The sequence below is a fragment of the Papio anubis genome, chromosome 3, assembly GCF_008728515.1.
Source record: "Papio anubis isolate 15944 chromosome 3, Panubis1.0, whole genome shotgun sequence".
Lineage (NCBI taxonomy): Eukaryota > Metazoa > Chordata > Mammalia > Primates > Cercopithecidae > Papio > Papio anubis.
The window spans coordinates 133,905,952-133,930,999 of NC_044978.1; the positions used below are offsets into that span (position 1 = coordinate 133,905,952).

Below are 25,048 nucleotides of genomic sequence, written 5' to 3' on the forward strand. Positions count from 1 at the left end.
AAATTTGAAAATTATTTTAAAATTACAAAAATTAACCATTAAATTAATTCTACTGTCTATCATAATAGACATTTTTTTCTGCTCATTTTGTGTGAATTATGAACAGGTTTTAGAAGTGAATTATCTGATCAGCTAAATTTCTGTGTTGTTTGCAAAGTTATTATTAGGGCCAATAACATCCAAAATGGGTAATTTTTACACGCTGTAAAATTCTAAAGAGAAACCATTATACTAAAGGGTATTTTCTTTTATCTTTGTGAAATAGACGTCTCTATTACATTACCGCCAGTGAAATAAACACTATATAAAGTATATTCTCTATCAGTTTTTACTCATTAATCGCATTCTTTATTTCATTACTTTGCTGTTTCTACGTTACTATAAATATATATTGCATTTCATATGCTAGAATTTAATGAGTGCTTATATATTCCTAATAATTAAGTGGGAACTTTTTGTATTCGCAAACTTTCTGCTTTTCTGAATATAAAACTGTAATTTTAAGTTGATTATTTGAGGGTAAATGCTAAAAAAGTCAGTTTACAGGAACTGGATTAAGCATAGAATTCTGCATCACGGCATCTGTTAGCCTGCCTTTGTGGTCTGCACGCTGGGAAAGCCTGACACCTACTGGAACAGAAACAGTTTACAATGCCCGGAGGATGCTCAAGTCACAGTTATGCGGGGAAGGGGGAAACAAAAAATAAAATTAGATAAAATAAAACAAATTTATGAAAAAGGTTGTATTAAAGGTTGACTTTAACAATCATTACTTATAAAAAATATACGTTATACATATTTAATTCGATGTACCACTTTAAAAATTGAAAAATTTCACTTTAAAATTGGAAAATAGGTTGGATCCAAGCAGCAAACTCTATGCACATCTTGTGATGGGCACACATTCGGCTCGATCTCCTAAAACTTTACACTGACAATATTGTGTATAGACAGTAATTTGTGGCTGCGAGGCACTCTACAGTCATCTATCATTGAAAACTCAACTACATTCACCACACTGTTCCCACTACAGAAAGCAAATTAATTATGCCTGACGAAAATATTTTAAATGCAAAAGTTGGTACATAAGAAAGGGTTTCTTCTTAAAGTCTAACCATAAATCAAAGTATCTGAAATTCCCCATGATCTGAGCTTTGCATAATTGCTTTTCAAAAAATTATTTTAAATATCAATTTATTTATATGATTCTTTTACAAAACTGATATTTTTATCTCAGTTTGAACATTATATAAAATTCTGTAAAAGAATTAAGTATATAAAGGTACACTACAAAAAAAGAACCACAAACATAAATTATTTTGTTGTTAGGAAATAAAACAGTGATTTTCTTAAGGAAATAAGTATTGAGATGAACTTGTCTTTTGGACTGTTAGCCGAAGCTAAATATCAAATGTCTATTGCTTTATTTAAATATAAGTTATATATCATGAATCATTTCACTAAGTGTAAATTATTTCTTCCCATTTTTATTATCTTTTTTCATGTTGTATATATTTCCCTTGAATTATTTTCTCATTTATGACTAGTGAACTACATGCCAATTATAGTCTCTCAAATTAATAATTTGATTAAAAACTTCTCTTTTTAGCTTGATTAGAAAAAATAAAGATTTTAATAAACAGATTCTATAACACTTTGGAAGTATTTATGTTCATGACTTCTTAAGACTGTAGAGACATTCTCAATATTATTTTTTCCTGAGAGGCAAACTTCGTCATCTGAATTGACCATAAATGATGATGATGGTCTTCTGTGTTAGCTTTATGGAAATTATTGACTTGAAACATACAAACAATTATGGTTAAGATGAAATTATCAGGTCATTAAAGAAGCAAATCAGGAGTTGTGTCTCTTTGTATCTGAGGCAAAAAAATATTGAGGCCATATTATATATATATATTCTCTTTAAAAAAAATTCCACTTAACTCTGAATCATTTAATTATTATGAGCAGTGATAGCAGCAAGTATTTTACTTTTATTAAAACATTTAGTCTCACGACAATCGTGTGAGGTAGATAATATTATTGTAGATGCTTTGTAGATGAGGAAGTCACCTTTGCCAGACAAAGTCATGGCTATAAATTGTGGAGTCAAGATCTAAAAGCAGATAGCCTGGCTCTAGCATCCAACTATGTTATGAGAAATTTTTCTTTATTTTCTTTTGCTTATGCAGGTGTGCCCACTGCCCCCACCCCTCACCCTTGCCTAATTCAGGAATAAAAACAAACAAACAAAAAACTCTAGGCACAGAAATACACTCTCTTCTTTATTCGCCCCTATGTGTGGAGTTAAAAGAATAAAAATCTTGTCCAGCAGGCAGACCTTCATCATCAGAAATGACTTTCTAATTCTGACCTAGGAGGTGAAAAAAGGCATGTATTGATAATGGCTCTGATGTTGCCAGAAATGCCTCATTTCCCTCCTCCTTCCTTCTTTTCCCCTTTCCTGTTCTTTTGTCCTATTTTTTTATCCTTTGCGCTATTTCTTACTTTTTCTTCTTCAACTCTCTGTGATTTTGACAAGAGATATGCAAAATTATTATTTATCACTTTGGCATTTTTTCAGTATGTATTTATTTATTTTTATTGTGGTAAATATACATTAAAAATTTATATCCATCTTTAAACGTACAATTCTGTGGCTTTAAGTATGTTCACATTGTTTTGCAGTCATCACTACCATCTATTTCCAGAACTTTTTCATCTTCCCAAACTGAATCTCTGTACCCATTAAATAATAACTTCCCATTGCAGCCTCCTCACTGTCCCTGGCAATCACTGTTCTATTTTCTGTCTCCATGAATTTAACCACTTAAGTACATCATATAAGTGAAACTGTACAATATTTGTCCTTTTGTGTCTTGTTTATTTTCACTTAGCATAGTGTTTTCAAGGTTCTTCCTTTTCAAAGGTTGAATAATACCCCATTTTGAGTGTGTGTGTGTGTGTGTGTGTGTGTGTGAGATTTTCTTTTCCCACTCATTTGTCAATGGACACTAGAGTTGCCTCTACCTTTCTGTTATTGTGATACATGATATTTTAATGATGTTCTCAAATTAGGGTAGTGTGCTAGGGAGAACACGTACTCTGACTAGTGGTGCTATCTAAAATCTGTTCTACTTTTATTGACTTAGGACACATAATTTTCCTCAGGGACTTAATAATTGAACTGTTAAACCAAATGAGGCTTCAGTTGAATTTTTTCCTTGATTATTGACACCAATAAAAATAGGTTTGTTAAGGTATAGTTGCCTTTAAAATTCTATTTTCCTCTTTAAACAAACTATTTTTTACTAAGTGATATTTTTTAAAAAGAGAGAGAGGGGGAATTATCCACATATGTCAGACTTACAGAGTTCAGAATAAAATGAGCAGGTTTGATTTGTAAAAAGTAGTAAACACTTATTAAAAAATACAAGACTAACTTTTATATATTTAGCATATGTTTGTCCCACTTATCATTGAATTGGGTGAGGATTTTATCCCTATGGACTTCCGGAGTTTAGTGTAAAATGATGTACAACACTATTATTTCATAATTTTGCCATTAGTAATGGTCAAACAGTTAAGTTTTGTTTGGATGTACTTCCATGCAATAATAATCTTATAATTAAGACAATAGTATTTTTCATGAGGTAAATTAGGAATAATATGAATAAGTTATTCTCTTATGAGGGATTAATATTATTCTCTCTAAATTAAGTCCCACCAGAGATTTAGTTCTTCCCCTGAGGCATTTATGAATTCATTAATGTATGCATATGTTGTCATTTGCAAATTGTAGTCATCTTTAAGTACAAGGTAAAGAAATGGACATTTGAGATCTTATACTTTCTCAAGTCAGAGAGGTATGGGTGGGTTTGTGATCTTACACTTTCTCAAGTCAGAAAGGCATGGGTGGGTATTAAGTGAGGTGTGAGGGCTTATTACTAGAGTCACCTGATAATCCTATTTCTTTGAGAGAATGTTAATTTTCAGGAGCAGTATGTCTGTCTTGTCCTATTTTGTTTTCCTCTTGTTCTCCTTTAAATCTCTACGTTCAAGGGGATGATGGGAAACAAAGGTCGTTCAATCCATAAAGTCTCCCCCAGACACAAAATCTTCTCCAGCTTCTCAAAGAAAATTATATACCATTGGCTTGGTTTATGGTGGTGTTTATTGGCTTACCTTGACTTCTAATGAACATCCTTAGGACTTGGTATTTTCATACTATTTTGTCTATTAAAGCCACAGTTTATTAATATGAAAGTTTAAGTAGCTTCTTTTGAATTAGATGACAAGCAATCTATTCATCTGGGTTCTAAGGACTAGTATAACTGAATAATGTTAATTCTTAGATTATCCCTTTATTTCTTGGGAAAATATTCTGTGTGGTCATTAAAGCCATCTTCTTTGCTTCAGTCCCCTCTCACTCAGTTCAGGATAAGAACTGGTATGACTGGGCCATTATTTAGTCAATTAATGGAAGTTTTTTACATTAGTCTTTTCACTAGTTTCCTGAAAGATTTGGTTTCTAAAATGTCAAAATCAAAAATACAATAAACTGTTTATTTATGATGCCTTCTCTTAGTTCATTATCCACAAGTCTTTGAGTTTTATGAATCATAATAGCATCCTTTCCCCTCTCTATTTTATATGTTCAACAAGCTAGGCCTTTGCTCATAACCAAAGATGTCTGCTTTTCCCTAGAACAAACCTTTTACCTATTAACTTGAAAAATCCAAAGAATCAATATGAGCTTTTTTTCAGTACATGTTGCTGCACAAAAGCAACAGAGTTATTACCCTGAAAGAGAATCCCAAATGTGGTCTGCTGGATGGAGGGTTATGACCCCGTGGAAAACTAAATACTTCAAAGTAACTGCTCACCGTCCACCATAATCTGTCTATGGTGTACAAAGGTACAAAGGATTACTAGGTTTGAGCAAAATGCTTGTCTGGGCTCATTGCATTTTCCTTTAAACTGCCCATCACCATTTTGCCATGCTTCATTTTCTGTTTTTAAACCTACATTTTCAGATAATTTGGTTTTAAAATTATATTTACATTTTTAACATCCCTTAATGAGCTTATTTCATTGGTAGCGTAAACCTAATTACAAGTCACACCAGGGGCTCTTTTGCTGTGGATTGTTCTTCCAATTTATACTGGATCAAAGATTGCTGGGCCATGAGCAGTCTGCTGATCTGCTTCTTTGCCTCCTCAACTATTTTAGTCATGAGATTGTTTTAATATTTAGGATTTGAAAAGGCCTCTGCCAAGTGACACTATCATTTTGCCTCACAGGGAATGAATATATTTTTTTCTTTTCAAAGCGCTAAGCATGCAGTGACGGCGATCCTTGTGTTGTTTATGCCCCACACTCCCTCCTCCACAGTCATTCAGAGAATGTTCATGTGACAATTTAATTGTGCTTCTGTTGAAGTTAGTCAGTCTCGGTAATTAGGATCTTCATTGCATTGGCATGAGGAATCTAGTTAATTTTTTAAAGATCCCTTTATTGTGGTCATCTCAATTTCAAATCGTTTTATTTTTATTTCTTTCTTTTTCCAGTTCTTTGTTTTACATTATTTTTGCCTCAGTTGTTACCAGTGATTTAACAACATGTGCCAGCGTGTTTTCTTACTTCTTTGAGGGGCCTGAAATTTTAAACATCGCATTCAAAAGAACACAATAAGTTCTATGGAGCTCAATTTATCTGCCTTAGATGAATGACAATGTGGAATGATTAAATCAAGCAATTAACATATCTTTTTTTTTTCTTTTTATGTGTTGTTTTCTGGAATTTGTGTATGATGTACTTAAGCGGGGTTTTACTATGTGTTTATCCTCCTGGAATTCATTGAGCTTCTTAGATATGAGGGTTGATTTTTTTTTTTTTTTTTTTAAACACATTTAGAAAACTTTCCTTTTTTTTCTTCACATGTTTATTCTGGCCGATCTTAGAACCACTTCAGTTTTACTCATTTATGTTTTTGAATTTTTTCTCTGTACTTCAGTTTGGCCGGTTTCTATTCCTTGTCTTCGAGTTTATTGGTCTTACTTTCCAAAGTGTCCAGACTTCAGTTAAGCACATCCAGTCCATTTTTAATTCATATGTTATATACTTCTAGTTCTATTTAATGGTTAATTGTTTTAAAGTCATGGGTTGCTAATTCCAACATCTATGTCACCCTTATTTTTTTTTTTTTTTCTATTTACTGGATTTTTACTCCATATACTGGTCCTATTTTGCTGCTTTTTCTCATATTTCATTTTGTTTGCTTTTCATGCTGGGCACTGTGGATGCTATGTTATCAGTGTCTGGATTTTATTGTTTGCAAGCACAAAATAGTATTCAGTCCAAGATTCAAGGGCACCCCTATATTGACTTTTAAAATGATATTTCTCTCTGTCCCCCTCATTTTATTAATCTTTGCCACACTTTTAACCACCCTAGTATCCCCAAACTCAGATCTCTATTTTCTTTACTTGGTGTCTTTTCTGGAATCCATCCTTCTGTGATGCAGTTTGAAAATTGTTCCCAGGCACAAAACTAGATTGAATGTGGAGCTAACATCACATATTTTCCCTCAAGCATCATATCACTGCATTGTCTACTGCCCAACATCTGAAAACTGTTGCTTTATACATCTTGTCCAGATTTATAATTTTTTCCATAAAAAGGTAAATCTGATAGTTTATATAGCCAGGGACAAAATCTCTGAAATTTATGTTTTTAGTTTTTTATATGAAAACTTATAGAATAAGCTCATTTAACTCCTTATCTCAAGCTAAGATTTGTTGTGAAAATGCATAGAGTTTGGAGATTAATTTCAGGAAAATTGACATATTTGCATTGGGTTTCCCATTAATTAACATGATCCATTGGCTTTTTCTTTAAAGTTTTTCAATAAAGTTTAAAATTTTTACATATTAAATCTAACACTTCTTTTGCTGAATTTATTCTTAGGTACATTATTCTTGTTATTTTTTGCTATTGTTAATAGTGTCTTTTTGAATTTGTTGTTGGTACAGAGAAATGTAACTGATCTTAACTTTGTGATTGAATTAATATAAATTAATCTTGTATTAACTCATAAACATTTATATTTAATTACATTGCTGAATTCTCTTTTTAATTATAATAATCTGCATCTAGACCATTTTGTATTTTGTTCGGTTACAATCACATCCACTACAGCTAATAACAGTTCTTTCTCCTCTTTTTTGATTTTTAAACCATTTATTTACTTATTTACTTACGCTTTACTGCACGTATTTTAAAGTAATGGACCTGGATCTGAGTTTTTTAATCTCAGTACTAATATTAATACTTGCTACAAGAGCATTCTTGCATTTTGATTTATCTTATAGCTATACTCTGCAGGTTTCTCATTTTAGCTTTGATTTATTCTTTTCTTTATTTTGTTTTTGTTAGTGTTTCCTTATAATTCCTGAGTACAGCAATGCAGTAATAAGTTATTTTCTCTTATATTTAAATATTTTAAAGCTAAATAGCAATCTTACAAAGTTTCTGATCTATAGTATGGCAAAAATAGACGTTTGTCTGTGAAAATAATTTTGATGAAAAGAATTCTTTTTGACAACAGTTTTTTTCCCTAACAATTATAATCTTCCTTAGGAATTGGTGTGCTTATGTACACACCAGGTTATCTCCTACAGTGATATTGGACAACCAGGTCACTTATGTACCAGGTGGGAGAGGACCTTGTGGCTGGACCGGTGGATCCTGTCCTCAGAGGTATGTAATATTTCTTGAAAACAGCCACTGTTTTTGCACCATAATAAATTGTAGCTGGGAATATATAATGTTAGTCATCCAAGGTACATAATACATAGTAGGGTCAGGGGATGGTCGTCGCATTATGCTTCAGTAAGTGAAAATGTAGACACTAATAATGTTTGCCTCATATGGTCATTTTTAGAATCATTTGAGATCATGCAATAATATATTTAGCCTAGTGCCTTGTGCCTTGTAAGCATTCAATAAATGTTCATTCTCATGCTTATTTCTATTTTTACTATCACTATTACTTTTACTCTATATCAGGTCAACAATCCTGTCCTTTAATTGCTTATGAATTTCATGCACAATTTTGAAGATTTATTATTTTCTCTTCATGCCAGGTCAGAGACAAGTTTATAACTTGGTTCATATTCTAAAATTAGAAGTGCTTCTAGTTACAATTATGCATGGTAAAGCAGCTAAGTGAAGCTTTTCTTCTTGTATCTATTGTAATTAGCCATATCATTTGATTATCATTAAAAAAAAAAAAAAAAAGGCCGGGCGCGGTGGCTCAAGCCTGTAATCCCAGCACTTTGGGAGGCCGAGATGGGCGGATCACTACGTCAGGAGATCGAGACCATCCTGGCTAACACAGTGAAACCCCGTCTCTACTAAAAAATACAAAAAAATAGCCAGGCGAGGTGGTGGGTGCCTGCAGTCCCAGCTACTCCGGAGGCTGAGGCAGGAGAATGGCGTAAACCCGGGAGGCGGAGCTTGCAGTGAGTTGAGATCCGGCCACTGCACTCCAGCCTGGGCGACAGCGCGAGACTCCGTCTCAAAAAAAAAAAAAAAAAAAAAAAAAAAATCTATGTTGTTGTCCTAAAAGATGGGGCTGAGTAATTGATAAATTCTCTGAATTCATGTAGTCACAGTAGCTCAGCCAGGGGTGTTTCCAAAGAGCCTGCAATAAAAACTCAAATTGTTATTCAGGCCATGATGGCTAATGTTATGCAAATTGTCATACAAATAACTCAGGCAATGAATCTGACACATGGCAATCTGGAACAGTGCACAATAAGGATACTTAAAATCAAGGTGCTTCTTAGTCCCTTGAGGAATAGCTAAGGTTCATGGTCCAGAGAGCTAAGCACATCTTAGGGATTTGGGAGAGCTGAACTCTATTTCTATTTTCACCCCTTACTCCCTTTGTGACAATTTCCTTGCCAATATGAGACACAAAGAATGCATTGCTAATTCTTTAGTAATGAAAACTTGACCACAGTAGTCCCTAGCATACTGCCTTTCTGGATTCAAGGTGAGCTCTTTTTATTTATTTTTTCTTTTCTTCAAACAAACCAGAAGTATTTATCTTTATTCTCAAATCTTATCTTTTTTATGCCTTCTGAGTGGGTCCATTCATTCGCTATTTTAATACTTGGGTCATAATTGCTACCTTTTCTTTTATTATGTCTGAGCTACATGCAACAGATACTCAATTTGCCAAAGCAGGAATATTGACCCCAACAATAGTTCAACTAACTGCTTGAGCCCATCCTTACAAACTCTATATAGAGTCCCTTTCCAAATTGCTTTACTTCCTACTTAGCTTTAACTATGGGATTGCAGATGATATTTCACTAGACAGAAAGATTTAGTGAAATAAATGAGGGTAAATGATTAGCATGCTTTCACAAATGGAAAGGATCTTGTAGCTCATTTTGCAACTGACAAATAGCCTCAGACATACTCGGTTACCTGTCATGTTATAGTAGAAACTGAAACCCAAGTCCCTAAAGGCCAGTCTATTATAATGTTACTGTTCCACATGTTCAGGGTTTACCCATGTGGATGACTGTTGTCTCCATATAGTTGTACGTGGCAAACTCCAGGATAATAACATGGGAGACTAGCCCACATGTCATGGGCTAAAAATCACAGCTCTACCCCTTTTAGATATGGGACTTTGAGCCAGTTATTTCATCTCTCTGTTCTTTTGGTTTCTCATCAGCAAATCAGGATAATAATAATGCCTTCATCATAAACTAATATGAAAATTAAGCAAGATAGTATGTGCCATTTTACAGACCCATTTGATAAATAGCAACTAAATATTAAAGTCACATGGGTAAGACTAATATGGCCAAATTGCACTTATGACTTACATTTACACACATGGAGCTCACAATTTAGTAGCATTCACTAATTATGTTGATTGTTGTGTTGAACTGCTATAGTTTTCTTATTCCTCTTCTGCTGTTTTATGGTTTCATCTTAGAAATAAAATTTCCTCATATTACATCCCTTCTCTCTCTCTGTCCTTCTCTGTCTCTCTCAGAGAAATACTATATGACAAAAATAGTAGGTAGTATAATTTCAAAACTTCGATGATAAAAAATTCAATGGGAAAATGATAGTGGTTATCAAAATTTCAATTAGATCATGAATATCCAGTTGTTTCAAGTTGTTTGATACTGATCTGGAGGAAATATAGATCTTTTAATTATAACAATATAGGAAATAATATGAATTGAAGTAGAATAAATTATCTCCATATAACTTTAAAATTGGAATGAAAATATGTTTTAACATTGATTTAGCTAAAAGTATTATCAAGAGAAAAGCTATAATATCTTTAGAAAGTCAATGACAGCTATCAATTTAAAATACCAAATACCTTAACTACTACTGCTTTTTGTAATGTATTGAAAGAAACCTAAGTTAGGCAATAATATTGATGATGAATATTATGATTATAACAGCTAATACTAAATAAATGCTTGTTATATTGTAGGCATTTCCCCAAAAACTTTACATTTATTATTCCAACTGATAATTTAATGTGAAACAAATAATTGATTTCCCCCCAACTGCTCAACTCTCTAGATCTCAGAAGATATCCAATCCTATCTACAGGATGCAACATAAAATTGTCACCTCGTTGGATTGGAGGTGTTGTCCTGGATACAGTGGGCCGAAATGCCAGCTAAGAGGTATACTCTAATATTAGTAATCACAATTCTGAACAATAAGAAACTGATTCTATTGAAGAAAAGAATAGCATTTCCCCCTTTGAACCAAAGTAAATTAACATGTAGCCAAATTCCTAGGACTGTTAACTTTCTAAGCTTTCTAACTTGGTAGCTTTTATAACACTCTGAAGTCTCATAAGCTAGTCTCTAATTTCTTCCCCCATTTTTATGTTGGATTTATATGATGAGCAAATGGAAATCTGATGAAAGATCTTACTTATTCTTAACAACAAGCTATAGAGGCATGCCTTATTAAAATATCAGGAATGCTAATTTTCAATTTTTAAATAAAGTGTTATTAGAAGTGACTCAATATAAAAATAAGACTACTCTCTAATTTTGTTCCAGTTCAGTTATTTGAAATAATGTGCATATGAATGAAATTTAGTATTAAAGGACATACAAAGCATGTCATGAATAATTCTCTTTTTCAAAATTCTAATGGAGCTATTTTTTTTTCAACCGAGGTTTTAAGGACTTTCTGGTGGCAAGGCTGATCAAACACATGGTAACCCGCTGTGGCCTAATATCCATGTGACTATTATTTTGCTTTTGGCTTTAAACAGGTTTCCTTTGAAAAATAAAATATGGCATCAGCATACATATTTTAAGTGAATGAATATTACGAGAAAGGCCATTAGCAGTGGTGGGGAGTTCAATCAACAGTGTAAGAGACTGTGATTAAAAATTAACATAAGTGTGGATAAACCATTATGACTCACATTAAGAAAAAGCAAATTATAATACAAAAGCTCTAGGAATCCTGCATTTTAGTTAGGGATATTATTTATGGTTTTACTAGCCCATACAATGAGAATCTGCAGGCAAATTTCACCATAATGCTATTTATTCTGGGTCTGGCCTGAATTTCGAAGATGTTATAAAAATTCAATTTATTTTTAGACTATAGAATGAATATGTACTGCATTTATAACCAGGCAAAATAAACTTTTAAATAAAATATAATCTATGCTGAAAATATTTGGAAATAAAGAATTTAGCATATTCTAAAAAGGCCCAAATATGGCCCTGATTTCTGATTTCCATGAAGTACACGAATATACTCACAATGGTAAAACATATTTGTGTCTAGAGTTGGTGAATGGTTAAAAGTTCTGACTAGTATTTAGAATTCTGTTTCTGAAATCTGTATTTATTTTCTTCTACAAGGAAGGATATCATGAGATTATTAATTCCATCATTATTTCTTGGTGATTCGAGTGTTTGTTTGCAGAGCACATTTCTAGAAATTTAGGATGTTATTACACATCCTATTGGTAGACACATGGAAGGGAAAAAGTCTACAGATGAAACAATGTCATGGACTCTAGTTGATGAGAATTGTTGTTGCTCCATGTTTCAACCTTTTATACTTAGGAATCAATTCTTTATCACTATGGTGAACTACACACATGTAGGAAGAAAAAAACACCAGAATATCCCTGTAAATATAGACACAAGAAACAAAGACTAGTCGACAGCTTCAAATATAGACTGTGTCCTGCCATTCTCATTTTTCAAAGTATGATATGAAATATTTATGAATTCAAGTAGTTTAGGGATTGTTTAATGGCACCTTATATCCTAATTGGAAGTAACCTGTGGATAGGTTTTATACTAGATTTACAAATCATTGTATTCATTTCCAGTGACAAAAAATGTCCCAGAACAGTTCCGATTACTACCTTCTGTCATAACAGTGTAATTGGAACCACTCATAATTCAGGTATCTGCTGATTGATTAAGCTGTTATTGAAAGGCCTCTTTTCTAAGGAAATCTACAATGGGAATAATGTTCCAATGGCAGATGTGCATATTGTGTCATGTTGTCATACAACCAATTCTAATATAGCTTTGATTCCAAAAGAACCCCCTGTTGCTACCTACTATACTTTGACCATTCTACTTTTCACTTTTAGTGCAGTTGTATTTTCAATGACTGAATTTTCTATTAGTGCAATTGATGCACTGGTTGTGTTAGGAACTACTGTGTCCCTTTGTCCCTTGAACCTTCATTATTTCTCTCCTGGGGGGCTGTTTGCACATTTTCCCTTCTAATAGCTAACCAAATTGTAGTAGGAAGATCTTGTAAATATGCAAGAAATATCACCAGTTCAGGAATAAATTGGAGCTATTTGCAACTGTACTGTTTTTTACTTCTTCTCCTCCACTTTTGTACCCTTCTTTCCATTTCTTTCTTTTATACCCTTCTTTCTATTTCTTTGGGGATGTAAATCCATCACGAAACTGTTAGAAAGAGATGTGGTGACTCAGAATCCATGGGTGATTCTCTCTTTATTCCACAATATGCTAATCTGCTACACATGTACTTCAGCTGCAACTCAGATAATCAAAATACTGGTAGCCACAGTTCTAGATTACCTTGTAGAAATATTCATCATATTGTCAAAAGGAAACCAATTTTAAAAATCTAAATGAATAGAACCTTATATGGGGAAAAAAAGGAGCTTTAAGTCCAACATCAAAGTAATAATTCTGATATGTTTTACATTTGTTATGTCATTTTCTCATTTCAAATATATATATTTGTACATAATGAGGAATGAGTCATCAAAGACAGTTTGCACAAGGGTTTTGCCTTTAGAAAAGACCTAATTTTGTGATATGGTATTCAAGACACTTTTCAAAAAGTCAGCAGTAACATACACTTAAACCTGTTTTATAAAATTTGCAATAATGCTCTTTTCCAGTAGATGTCTCTAAAATATTCTGAAGTGGGACGAGGAAAGCATGACTTACTTTAACGACACAAAGGGCAATGATTTAAACACAAATAATGTTAGATTACAGAGGATGAAGAAAACTTGTCTGCAAATCTGTTTTTAAAAATACAGTGGCTTTAATCATCAGATCCTTTATAGGAAAAAGGTATCTTATAACATTCTGTTTTGTACTACAGATATTATGAATGCTGACAAAATGTGAGCATGTACAAGTGCGGAAATAAACTGGCCCCACCATATGTTATGAATATATAACAAATATTTGGTTTTACAAATGCTGTGAAATCATGCAATAAATTATATAAGAGCTACTGTAACTAACATTTGAATATGGGGCTTCTCTAGCAGGAGGATTGTAAAATGCATTCCCTGTAGTTCTGCATGCCTAGTTCTTCCCAGCAGTAGCAAATGTTTTCTTCTTTGAGAAAGAACATTACCTTCTCTAAGCATCTTTCACAATAAAATGATGATGCCTTTAGTGAAGAACACTGTGTACCATAAGTGGTTATTGCACCAAACTGCCTACTTCAATTTAACTAGTAAATCTCAGTAAAGCTTAATATGTACACCGAACATTCACCATGCCAGTATTCACCTGATATTGATGGATCAGCTGGAAATCTGTCTCCTCAAGCCACACAGGAAGGTTTTCTGGCTCTGAGTGGGAGAGAGCAAACATTCTCATTACTGAGTTGCCATTAATGACTTCCTCCATATGGTTCAAAGGCCTGGAAGGAAAACAACAACAAAATAATGCAAATAAAACCCATCTAATTAAAAAAAAAAAGGATCTAATAAGGAAGCTGTTGCTCCTACTGTAGACACTTGGAGACTTTGCTTCTGTAAGTCCTTGATCTATCAAGGTCAGGGCTTCCATTGCAAGGGGAAAAGAAAGAGAGTAATTGTGCTGGGAGAAAAGCAAAAAGGAATCCAACTTAAAAAATATATTGCATTTAAAAAGAATCTGAAGTGCACAAACATCTTTACAAATTATTTGACTGAAATAAATGTCCTCCGTCCCTGTGCTTATCGCTTAGAAGGGAACAAGAAAAAGAAACTTAGAAATCTGTCCTGTAAGGAACAAAGCAAAGGTCTGTGTCAAGTGAAAGATAGATTGCTTGGAAAACCTAGAATCTGTGGCAGTCCTTGTGGTAGAGAATACATTTGGGGAGACAGAAAGATTGCTAAATGAAAAAACAAAAGAGCATCAATCAACGAGGCTCTTTATCACAGGAGAGTAACTGACTCCACTGTCAGAGATCCTATCAGCTCTTTGCTGTGGCTGGTTAAATCCCGTGTAATAAATTGGGATGAATGGAAGTATTGAACTCCAGTCAACAAACAGAAGTAGGGAAAGATAACATAAACTATTGAATTTGTAAAACAGGCATTTCAGGTTTTCAACAGCCTTGGCAGGGACTCCATCTAATGAATTCCCGAGCAAAGAAATTCATGTGACCACTGGATCTCAAGGATCTTTGTGTGATGCTTAATAGTTGTTTCTTTTATTCAGGAGTACAGTTTTCTCACTTAGATTCTAAAAAAAAAAAAAAAAAAAGGATTTAAGAATATTGCTAAGAGCAAATGGGAAGCTTTATGAACATGCACATATACACATGCAATTACATTAATTTTTGGCATTTAATACTATAAAATACTTCATAATCACATTTTCTTTCAAATTAGTGATCTTGAAACTATAAAATATGAAAAAAGCTTAATTTCTCTCATTTTATATATATTATTTTCATATACTGAGGAATGAATCATCAAATTTTAGTGTACAGGAAAACTAGATTTTTACTTGATTCTTCTATATATGTTTATTTTTTATCTCTTTCAATTGCTGTTTTTTTTTTTCTTTCTGACAACTTTTTAACTTACTCTCTCCTCTCCCTCTTGTCACTGATTTTAAAGTTTTTTCTTATGTTTTTGGTTACTATTTTCAATATATTGATTATCTCCCACATATCACTGTCTATTCCCTTTTTTAATGTAATAGCATTTTTCAAGATCACATGAATGATATATATCTCAAATTCTTTTGACCCTCAGGTCAATAGAAAATTAAACTTTGATGCTCTTCATTTGCCTCTTTTCTATTCTTGACACTTTACCTCTCACCTAGGTACATTGTTACTTCCTGAGCATTCAGGATCTTTCCTGGACTGGGTACACAGAAGGAACTATATATTGATGAAGTGCTCCTACTGAAGTCTCAAATAGGATCCTAGAAGAGTTAAAATACCCCCCACACATCCTCGTGTGTGTGTGTGTGTGTGTGTGCGTGTGTGTGTGTGTGTGAGAGAGAGAGAGACATTGCCCTTGCTTCCCGGTCCTTGAAGGATGTTCAGTAAAACATTATGTTATAATCTTCATATTAAATATGCAGCATGTAATACTTTGTAAGAAGTAAAATGAAAAGAACTGACTAAAATTCCATTATAAAATGCAACTTAAAATAACATGTCACTATTTATAATAAAGCTTTACTAAAGTATTTTGAACCCCGGAAATAAATCCTGTGTAAAATGCTTTTGTGATTTGTATTGAGGTCTCTCCACTTCAGGATCACGAGCACCCAAACCAATCTGCCTTTTGATTATGATGATTGGTGGGAAGGGGCAGCAGTCACAGTCAATACTGTATATAAATCAAAAATTAAGAATGCATTACTTTTTATTTTCTTAAATTAAAGCATTGTCTTTAACACAATCTAAAACTACAGACCAAGTAAGAAAGTAAGATAAATCGTACCAAAAATCACTCATATCATTCTAATAATTTCTAAGCAATTTATTGATTTCTACAAATTATATTGGTGTGGTCTTTTGCCATGGATGATACCAGCTAAATGATGTCCTGGTCAGAGAGATAATTTAATATAGGGAACTCTCTCAACCTCCTTTAATGACTTACCCATCAGATTTAGAGAAACTGGGTGACATGAGGTCTCAATAAGTTTGTAATTTCTATTAACATCAGTTAAATTATCCTCCTGCTGAATTATCTGTTGGGCTTTCCTGAATAAAAAGTGATTGCATTCAATTTTTATCAGCACTTGAATACTGTGTGTATTTTTGAAAGTTTACTATCTTTACTATTAACTAAATCATGAAAATTCCTATATAAATATCCTATTTGTTTATAGAGCTTTGTAAATGTCATAAGGCCAAATTCATCTGGCAGCATAAATCAAGGAATATTTATTGCATTTTTTTAGTTTTGTCATATAAATTTTATTTTCAAACAATTTATTAGAAAACCTTTTTCTTGTATAATTGGTCTTTTACTAATTTTTGTTTCAAATAGTATATATACATCTATAGATTTCAATTAATATATGTTCTTTTAAAATAGAATATATAAGTTTCAAATGTATATTTACAGAATACATGAAATTTTCATATCTATACTATCTTTGATCAGATTTTTTTAATTGTCTCCAGTTTAACTAGGGGAATTTTCTTTTCTTGTAAAGCTGAAAAAGGATTGGCATTTCTGTTAGTGTGTCATCTCTGAAAATCAGTTCTTTTTTTTTTTTATGTTTTTTTTTTTTTAATTTATTTATTGTTATTATACTTTAAGTTGTAGGGTACATGTGCATAACAAAGTCTATTTTCCAAATGTTAAATTTCACAATTTATATGAAAGTGAATTCATAGGGCTTGATATAATTTAAAAAATGCCTTTTTAGCTGTAACATCACAGGCTATCTTTGAAGTCCAAGTATTCTTCCAATTTTTATTATTTTAATTTTTAGTATGTACTCTTGCTTTCCATCTGTCTTTCCATCTTTCTCTCTCTCTCTAGTCTATCTTTATTGTCTCTTCTCTATTTGATATATAGTAGTAAATATGAAATTCATCTAGAAAAGATTTCAAGTGTTTACTTGATAACACATTATACTTTCAGTCAGAAATATTTGAATACAGTAACTTAGAGTGCCAAAATTTAAAAAAATAACAGAAGTCTATCTAAAATTTTGCCTGGAATTCCTGGTTTACTTTTTCACTATTATTGCACTGGCTTCACCTATCTAAAAAATTAAATTTTCACATACACAAATTTTGTGGAAAATTCCTTTCTCGAGTGTTCATATGTATTACTACATTACTAATGTAGTATTAAAGATGGTTTTCCTTCTAATTTACTGAGATTAAAAAAAAATTAACTGCTTTAAAATTCTTGATTTTTACATTTTAGTAAAATTATGAAAATACTTGTATATGAAAGAGTTCAAGTTTCATTAATAATACTTTTATATTTTATCAAGTTGACTTTTAAGTTTTCTAAGAAGTTGTCTTACAAAAAGCAGTATCATAAAACTGATTTGTAATGATATTCCTAGATTAGAATTATTATATTAGGTAAGTTCTATAATATTTTTACTTTCTAAAATGCTCTATTATTTTTAATGCTCTTATTATTTTAAAAAAGAAATAATTTAAAATTCTGATTTTTTTCTAAATATTTTATTTATTTTGTGGGCACTTTATTAACATCTGATAAAGTATTTTTTAAGTTTTTTACTTCAATTGATTTCATTTAAAAATTTTATTATTAAGAATACTTATTTCATGAGACTAATTTCATAACATTCTTTAATATTTTCTTCTTCATGATTCATGGTTGCAAATGATGTTTAACATAATGGGTAAATGTCATTATGATGAAAAATGAGTCTAGTAATTTTATTTCTTTATTATACAAATTTGTATGATTGTTTGAATCCAACATTTACCTAGCAAGAAAAAATAATCTACCAATATTGAAAATCAAGTTGATTTTCATTCCAGAAATGTAGCTTATTTATTTAATATTGAATTTATTTTTTATAATTATTTGGTATTATTTAGATGTTGTACATATTAAAAGATGTTCCAGACTAACTGAGTTTGGCACAGTATCATTACCTAATTTATGACTAGGTTCCTAAGTGATACAATTTTTGTTTTATTCTCAGATTCAAAAAATTCATACTCATGATACCTGAAACAAATGCTTTTAAAATTTGGTTAAACTTTTGTTTCTTTTTCAGTGTCTTCAATAATTTACTATAAACTTCTGGACTATAATTATCAAATAACTATACATTTAGAACAATTAGCACATACTAATAAGTAAAATAAATTGAGCACCAAACGATTTGGAAGTTCTAGCAAATACATAAATCATAAGTAATGATAAACTGTTCATTCTACTAAAACACTGACTGTTTCACAGAATCTATGCAGTGCCTGACATCGGTCCAACAAAATGCTAATTTTGAAAAATAGTTTTCAGATGTTGCCACAGTAGGAATTCTATTCATCACATATCCTACAAAATACATCCTTTATCATGTATCCATGATTAACTTGTAATTAGTTAATATTATAATTGGCATAACTCAGCCTGTCAGTTATTGGACTTCAGCATTATATATTTGCCAACAGTTGTGGCTTTATTATATTTCAATATTTTAACAATTGGCCGACCACATTGCTACATACTGGCAAAACACAATCATGGAGTTGGGGAATGTGCAATGTTGCTAGATGGGAGTAAGGAGCAACAGTCTGGCTTTTGAGTGGAAAGCGATTTTATTTCTGAGACATTCTAAAATTGTCATTGGGCTGTAGATTTGATTGCTGTGAAGGCAGCACAAACACCCTTCATATGCTTCCATGCTTAGCAGTGCCTCTCTAGGGATCTTGTGCGATAACAATAGAAAGAATGGCAATGTCTACATAAGGAAATCAGGAAGCTGTGAAAGGCACCTTCCACCCCCATCCCACTTCACTCACTCTTTAAGAAATGGTATGAGACTCAAGGTTTTCGTTTCTTAAACTTTATTAAATCATGTCTTCAACACATGCCTTTGTTATTAACAGGAATGCTATTTAAGTCTATGAAGATTGATTTCTGGATTGCAATTTTAGTATTAATATATCTAGTATTTTCTGCATTATAACAATGAATTTCCCTCTTAGAAGTAGAAAGCTTAGCAATTTGTTCTAAATTAGTGTTCCTAACCAGGGCCATACATAGAAATCACCTGTAGAGTTTTTTGTTTTGTTTTGTTTTTTAATACGCACATGTCCCATTCCCCAAAATAGATCCACTGAATGAGAATCTCAGGTGAGGGAGTGAAAAGAACATGGACACTTAATGTTTCAAAGTATACAGGAACTTCTGATTTCCATCCATGAGAAAAAAAAGTTTCTAATGGGATGTAAAGAAATATGTGTTATAATAAAAGTTAATGATAGAAAAGGAAATTTGAAGAGTTACCTTGTTTGTATACCACAAAACAATATTATCTTTGCTTTCACTATAATTATGCTTCCCTTCCTAACAAAGTATCAACAGCCTACTGAGTAATGGTACTACCTTCAAATGCACCAGCTCTTTTTGTTCCTATGATCTAGCCAAAAATGTAAGCAGCAAATAAATGAAAAGATCATTGTTCGTCCTGTTACATTCACCTGTTCTTACCGCTATAAATACTTATAAGTTTGTATCCTTAACACTCATATTTAAATTAGTAGGTCCAAGGTGGCGTTCTAGAAGTTCTACGGCCAAAAGTTTCCAGGTGATGCTCATACTGCAGATTAAGGAACCCCAGTCTAAGAACCATTGCTTTACTCTCTAGTTATACTCTTGGATGGATTTACATTTAAGCTGCCAGAATAAAAGGCCTCATTACACCATTTAAGGAGGAATCGTGATAAAAATTTATGCAATGATTAAATGGCTGTATCTGTGTGAATTAATTTAAACTTACACTATAATAACCTTATTGCTAGGTCTTAGAAGAAGATTTACACTTTCCACCACCCACTCCATCCCCTAAATAATTACACTATTTCCCAAGCTGCAGATTGCCTTTGTCCACCAGATAAGTCAACAATTACACAGGACTTTCTAGAATACAGTGGAGGAAATGAAAATCAAAAAGAAACAGCATCAAAACAAAAATATTGGACATGAATGGAAATTCATTAATTTAGCTCAATGCCCTGAAGAAAAACAATGCAAAATTCAATCTAACAATAGAGACTCAAATTAATATCAAATATACTTCCTGTGGAGTAGAGAAGTTTAAGTACTATAGTCACGGCCACATATGGCTTAGGGAGCATAATTAACATGTGCCAGAGATGCAGAGTTTCATTGGTTCATAAATTCACATGGGAAGAAGCACAGCCAGACACAAAACACTTGTTTCCTCATGTCTGACATGCAGACTTTAATGGATAAATTTGTTCATTAGAAGTCTGTAAATTAAAGCCACATTATTTGATGGTCTCAATATTTTATTTTATTTATTTTAATTATTTATTGATTGATTTATTAGTAGAGTCCTGCTCTATCCCCCAGGCTGGAGTGCAGTGGTGCCATCTCGGCTCACTGCAACCTCCGCCTCCCAGGTTTAATTGATTCTCCTGCCTCAGCCTCCCGAGTAGCTGGAATTACAGGCACCCACCATCACACCAGACTAATTTTTGTATTTTTAGTAGAGACGGGCTTTCACTATGTTGGCCAGGTGGGTCTTGAGCTCTGACTTCAAGTGATCCACCTGCCTTGGCCTCCCAAAAGTGCTGGGATTACAAGCGTTAGCCACCACACCTGCCCTGTTCTCAATATTTTAAATAGTTCATTTCTCTAAACTGTTTTCCCCAATGAAAAACTATATTGCCATTTAAAATATTACTTGAGTCATGTTAAATTCTTCAATAGAGTTGATTTATTTTATGAGAATTTCTATTTAATGAAATTTCACTGACTTTACCAGTTGATTTGCTTAAAATATGCCTGCAATAGTTTACTTTTATTTTTAGTCCAGTTTGAGACTATAAAAATCTGGAAACAATCCATTTAAGTGGCACTATTAATGAAATACCTGTTTTTATTTTAGTAAGGAACCTGTAGCTGTCCCTTTTATCCAAGTAGACCTCAGTTGGAAATTGCCTTGTTAAACAATCAGCCTTTGTGGCAGTCCACTTATAAAACGGTTACAGCTTTTAACACAGCGGATTTTAAAATCCCCTCAATTAGGCAGGCAGTATACATCTGCTAGTTTACACAGCTCCCGCAAACTACTATCCATTTTCATGGAAAGGAGGCCTGAATAATTTTATTTGTTTTCCAAGCAGAATTAGAGTCCTGCATTTCCCACTCCAGTGTGGTGTCACATTGCCCTATGGTTGGGGGCGGAGCAGCTTACTCTGCAGTCATCCCCGACCATCATGCTTCAGTACACGGGAAAATGAATGTCAGCCACATTATTGTTCAGGACTGGAAAAAATGAGGCCGTCCCAGCGCTTAACTGTCTCTGTTCTCTTTCTGCTTCCTTTTAGCCCAGGAACAGCAACATTTGATACACACCAACCAGGCTGAAAGTCATACAGCTGTTGGCAGAGGAGTAGCTGAGCAGCAGCAGCAAGACTGTGGTGACCCAGGTCATAGACTGTAATTGCTATCATCTCTAACCCAATTATTGCCAGTGCTATTTATTACAACTTCTAAGCAAGAAATCTCTTAGCTGTCAAATGATTGGTGGTGACACATTAGCATACTTCTCAGTCCTTTTCTACTGGTGCTGGATGTTGGGAGAAATTGTGGATAAGCTATAATAGGTACTGAAAAGACCATGTATAATTATTGAAGCTTTGTGTGCAAACACAGAAGGAATAAAAATGCTATGATATTAGGTTGTAAGGAAACCACAGGTTTCCAAAACAAGACCAAACTTTCGTTCTCCAAAGAGTGCCATTATGGAAGACCCTTGACATGGAAGGAACAACACATTATTTTAAGGGATCTAAGAAGGTTCTCTTCCATTCATTGATAAGAGATCGCTTAACAGGTGCTGATCCCTAAGAAACGAAATTATGACTAAGAATCAACAAGAACCTCCTGCTGATCCAAAGCTGGCATGTCACATGTTTTTCCGTCTTTCTAATCAGTTTTTGCCATTTCTTTTAAGCTAAACTTTAGCTCTGACAAACATAAGGTTGGTTGCTGCTAAAAACATCTATTCACTGTGTTTGGCATGGATCTAGTCATACAAAACAAGGCATTCAATTAAGAAATGTCACTTAAAGGGCTGTCTTGAAGAACGCAGCTGAATATCCCCTAACAATGGTATTGTAATTTTTTAAGGGATTGAAATTCAGTATCTTTATAAAAGACCATAACATTCTTGAATTACTGCAATACATGTGTAAAGGGATAGACAGTATTATTGCTATATAAAGTGATTCAAACTAAATTATAAGTCTCTTTATCCTTGATTAATGAATACCTCAGTAAACAATAAAATTCTCAGAACATAGCTACAACTACCTACATATATACAGCTGCATATTTTTAATATCGAGGTATTGAATTTGGAAGCAGAAGATGAGCCATCAGCTCTGTAACTGCGAGCAAGTTATTTTGGTTTTCTGTCCCTTTGTTTCTTTTTGAGAGTGTAACAGTAACTCTTTGAAATAATTTTTTTAAAACAGAAAATTCTGAGAAAAGTTAAAACATTTTAGAAATCGAAGCTATTATAATGCTTTTTACAAATTTCTACACTTAGTCTTAACATTCAAGTTGCCATTTGCTAAATGAATATAGGCTTATAGTTTCAAATGTATTAGTGCAAATATAGTTTATTTGAATTACCTTCAAATCTATCATGAAATTTAAGTGATTTTAAATATATATATATATTTAATTTTTAATTAAAAATTGAAGTGGTTTTAGGCCAGGCACAGTAGCTCATGCCTATAATCCCAGCACTTTGGGAGGCTGAGGCAGGTGAATCATGAGGTCAGAAGATCAAGAACATCCTGGCCTACATGGTGAAACCCCGTCTCTACTAAAATAAAAAAAGTTAGCCAGGCATGGTGGTGCCTTCCTGTAGTCCCAGCTACTTGGGAGGCTGAGGCAGGAGAATCTCTTGAACCCGGGAGGCAGAGATTGCAGTGAGCCGATAGCATGCCACTGCACTGCAGCCTGGCGACAGAGCGAGACTCGGTCTCAAAAATAAAAAATAAAAAATTAAGTGGTTTTAAATACATATAATTAATTTTTAATTTTTGTGGGTACATAGTAGGTGTATATATTGTTTTGATACAGGTACACAATGTGTAATAATCACATAATGGAGAATGAGGTATCCAGCCCCTCAAGCATTTATCCTTTCGGTTACGAACAATCCAATTATATTCTCTTAGTTATTTTAAAATGTATAATTAAATTATTATTGACTATAGTCACAACATTGTGCTATTAAATAGTAGGTCTTATTCATTCTTTCTTTTGCTCTTCTTTTTTATTTTTATTTATTTATTTATTTATTTACTTATTAATTTTTTTAGAGACAGGGTCTCTCTGTGTCACCCAGGCAGGAGTACAGTGAAGTGATCATGCATCTGAAGCCTCCATCTCCAGAGCTCAACCAGTCCTCCTGCCTCAGGTGCCCAAACAGCTGGGACTACAGGCGTGTGCCACCATGCCTGGTTAATTTTTTTTTTTCTTTACAGAGATGAGGTTTAGCCATGTTGCCCAGGCTAGTCTTGAACCTCTGGGCCAAAGCAGTCCACCTGCCTCAGCCTCCCAAACTGCTGGGACTATAGCTGTGAGCCACTGTGCCCAGCCTCTAACAAAATTTTTATACCCAAATAAAAAACAAATTTGTATTTATATATTTTTAAACATATACACACACACACACACACACATATATATTTAATTTTTAATTAAACATTTAAATGGTTTTAGGCTGGGTGTGGTGGCTCACGCCTGTAATCTCAGCACTTTGGGAGGCCAAGGCGGGTGGATTACAAGGTCAGGAGATCAAGAACATCCTGGCCAACATGGTGAAATCTCGTCTCTACTAAATTAGCCACATGTGGTGGCACACACCTGTAGTCCCAGCTACTTGGGAGGCTGAGGCAGGGGAATCGCTTGCACCTGGGAGATGAACCATTCCACCTCACTCCAATCAGCCATTATCCTTCCCAGCCTCTAATAAACCATCCTTCTACTCTCTATCTCCTTGAGTTCAATTGTTTTGATGTTTAGATCCCACAAATATGTGAGAACATGTGATATTTGTCTTTCTGTTCCTGGCTTATTTCCCTTAGCATAATGATCTCCAGTTGCATCCATGTTGTTGCTTTGTTTTTTATGGCTGAATAATACTCCATTGTGCATATATACCACATTTTCTTTATCTATTCATCTGTTGATGGTCACGTATATTTCTTCCATATCTTGGCTATTGCTGCGAATAGTGCTGCAATATACATGAGAGTGTGGATACCTCTTGGATATACTGATTTCCTTTCTTTTGTGTATTTACCTAGCAGTGGGATTGCTAGATCATGTGGTATCTCTCTTTTTAGTTTTTGAGGAACCTCCAAACTGTTCTCCATAATGGTTGTACTAATTTACATTCCTACCAACAGGGTATGGCGGTTCCCTTTTCTCCACATCCTGGTCAGCATTTGTTATTTCCTATCTTTTGGATATAAGTCATTTTAACTG

General features: G+C 33.3%; 1 protein-coding gene across 1 annotated transcript in view; it reads left to right on the top strand.

Moving 5' to 3' along the window:
• Nucleotides 1-25,048, top strand: part of MMRN1 (multimerin 1) — a 76,384-nt gene that overhangs the window by 22,811 nt on the left and 28,525 nt on the right. Inside the window, exons 3-5 of the mRNA XM_009207185.4 lie at nt 7,645-7,764; nt 10,633-10,739; nt 21,868-21,969. Of these exons, the coding sequence (XP_009205449.2) occupies nt 7,645-7,764; nt 10,633-10,739; nt 21,868-21,969 (329 nt within the window). The remainder of the gene's footprint in view (nt 1-7,644; nt 7,765-10,632; nt 10,740-21,867; nt 21,970-25,048) is intronic.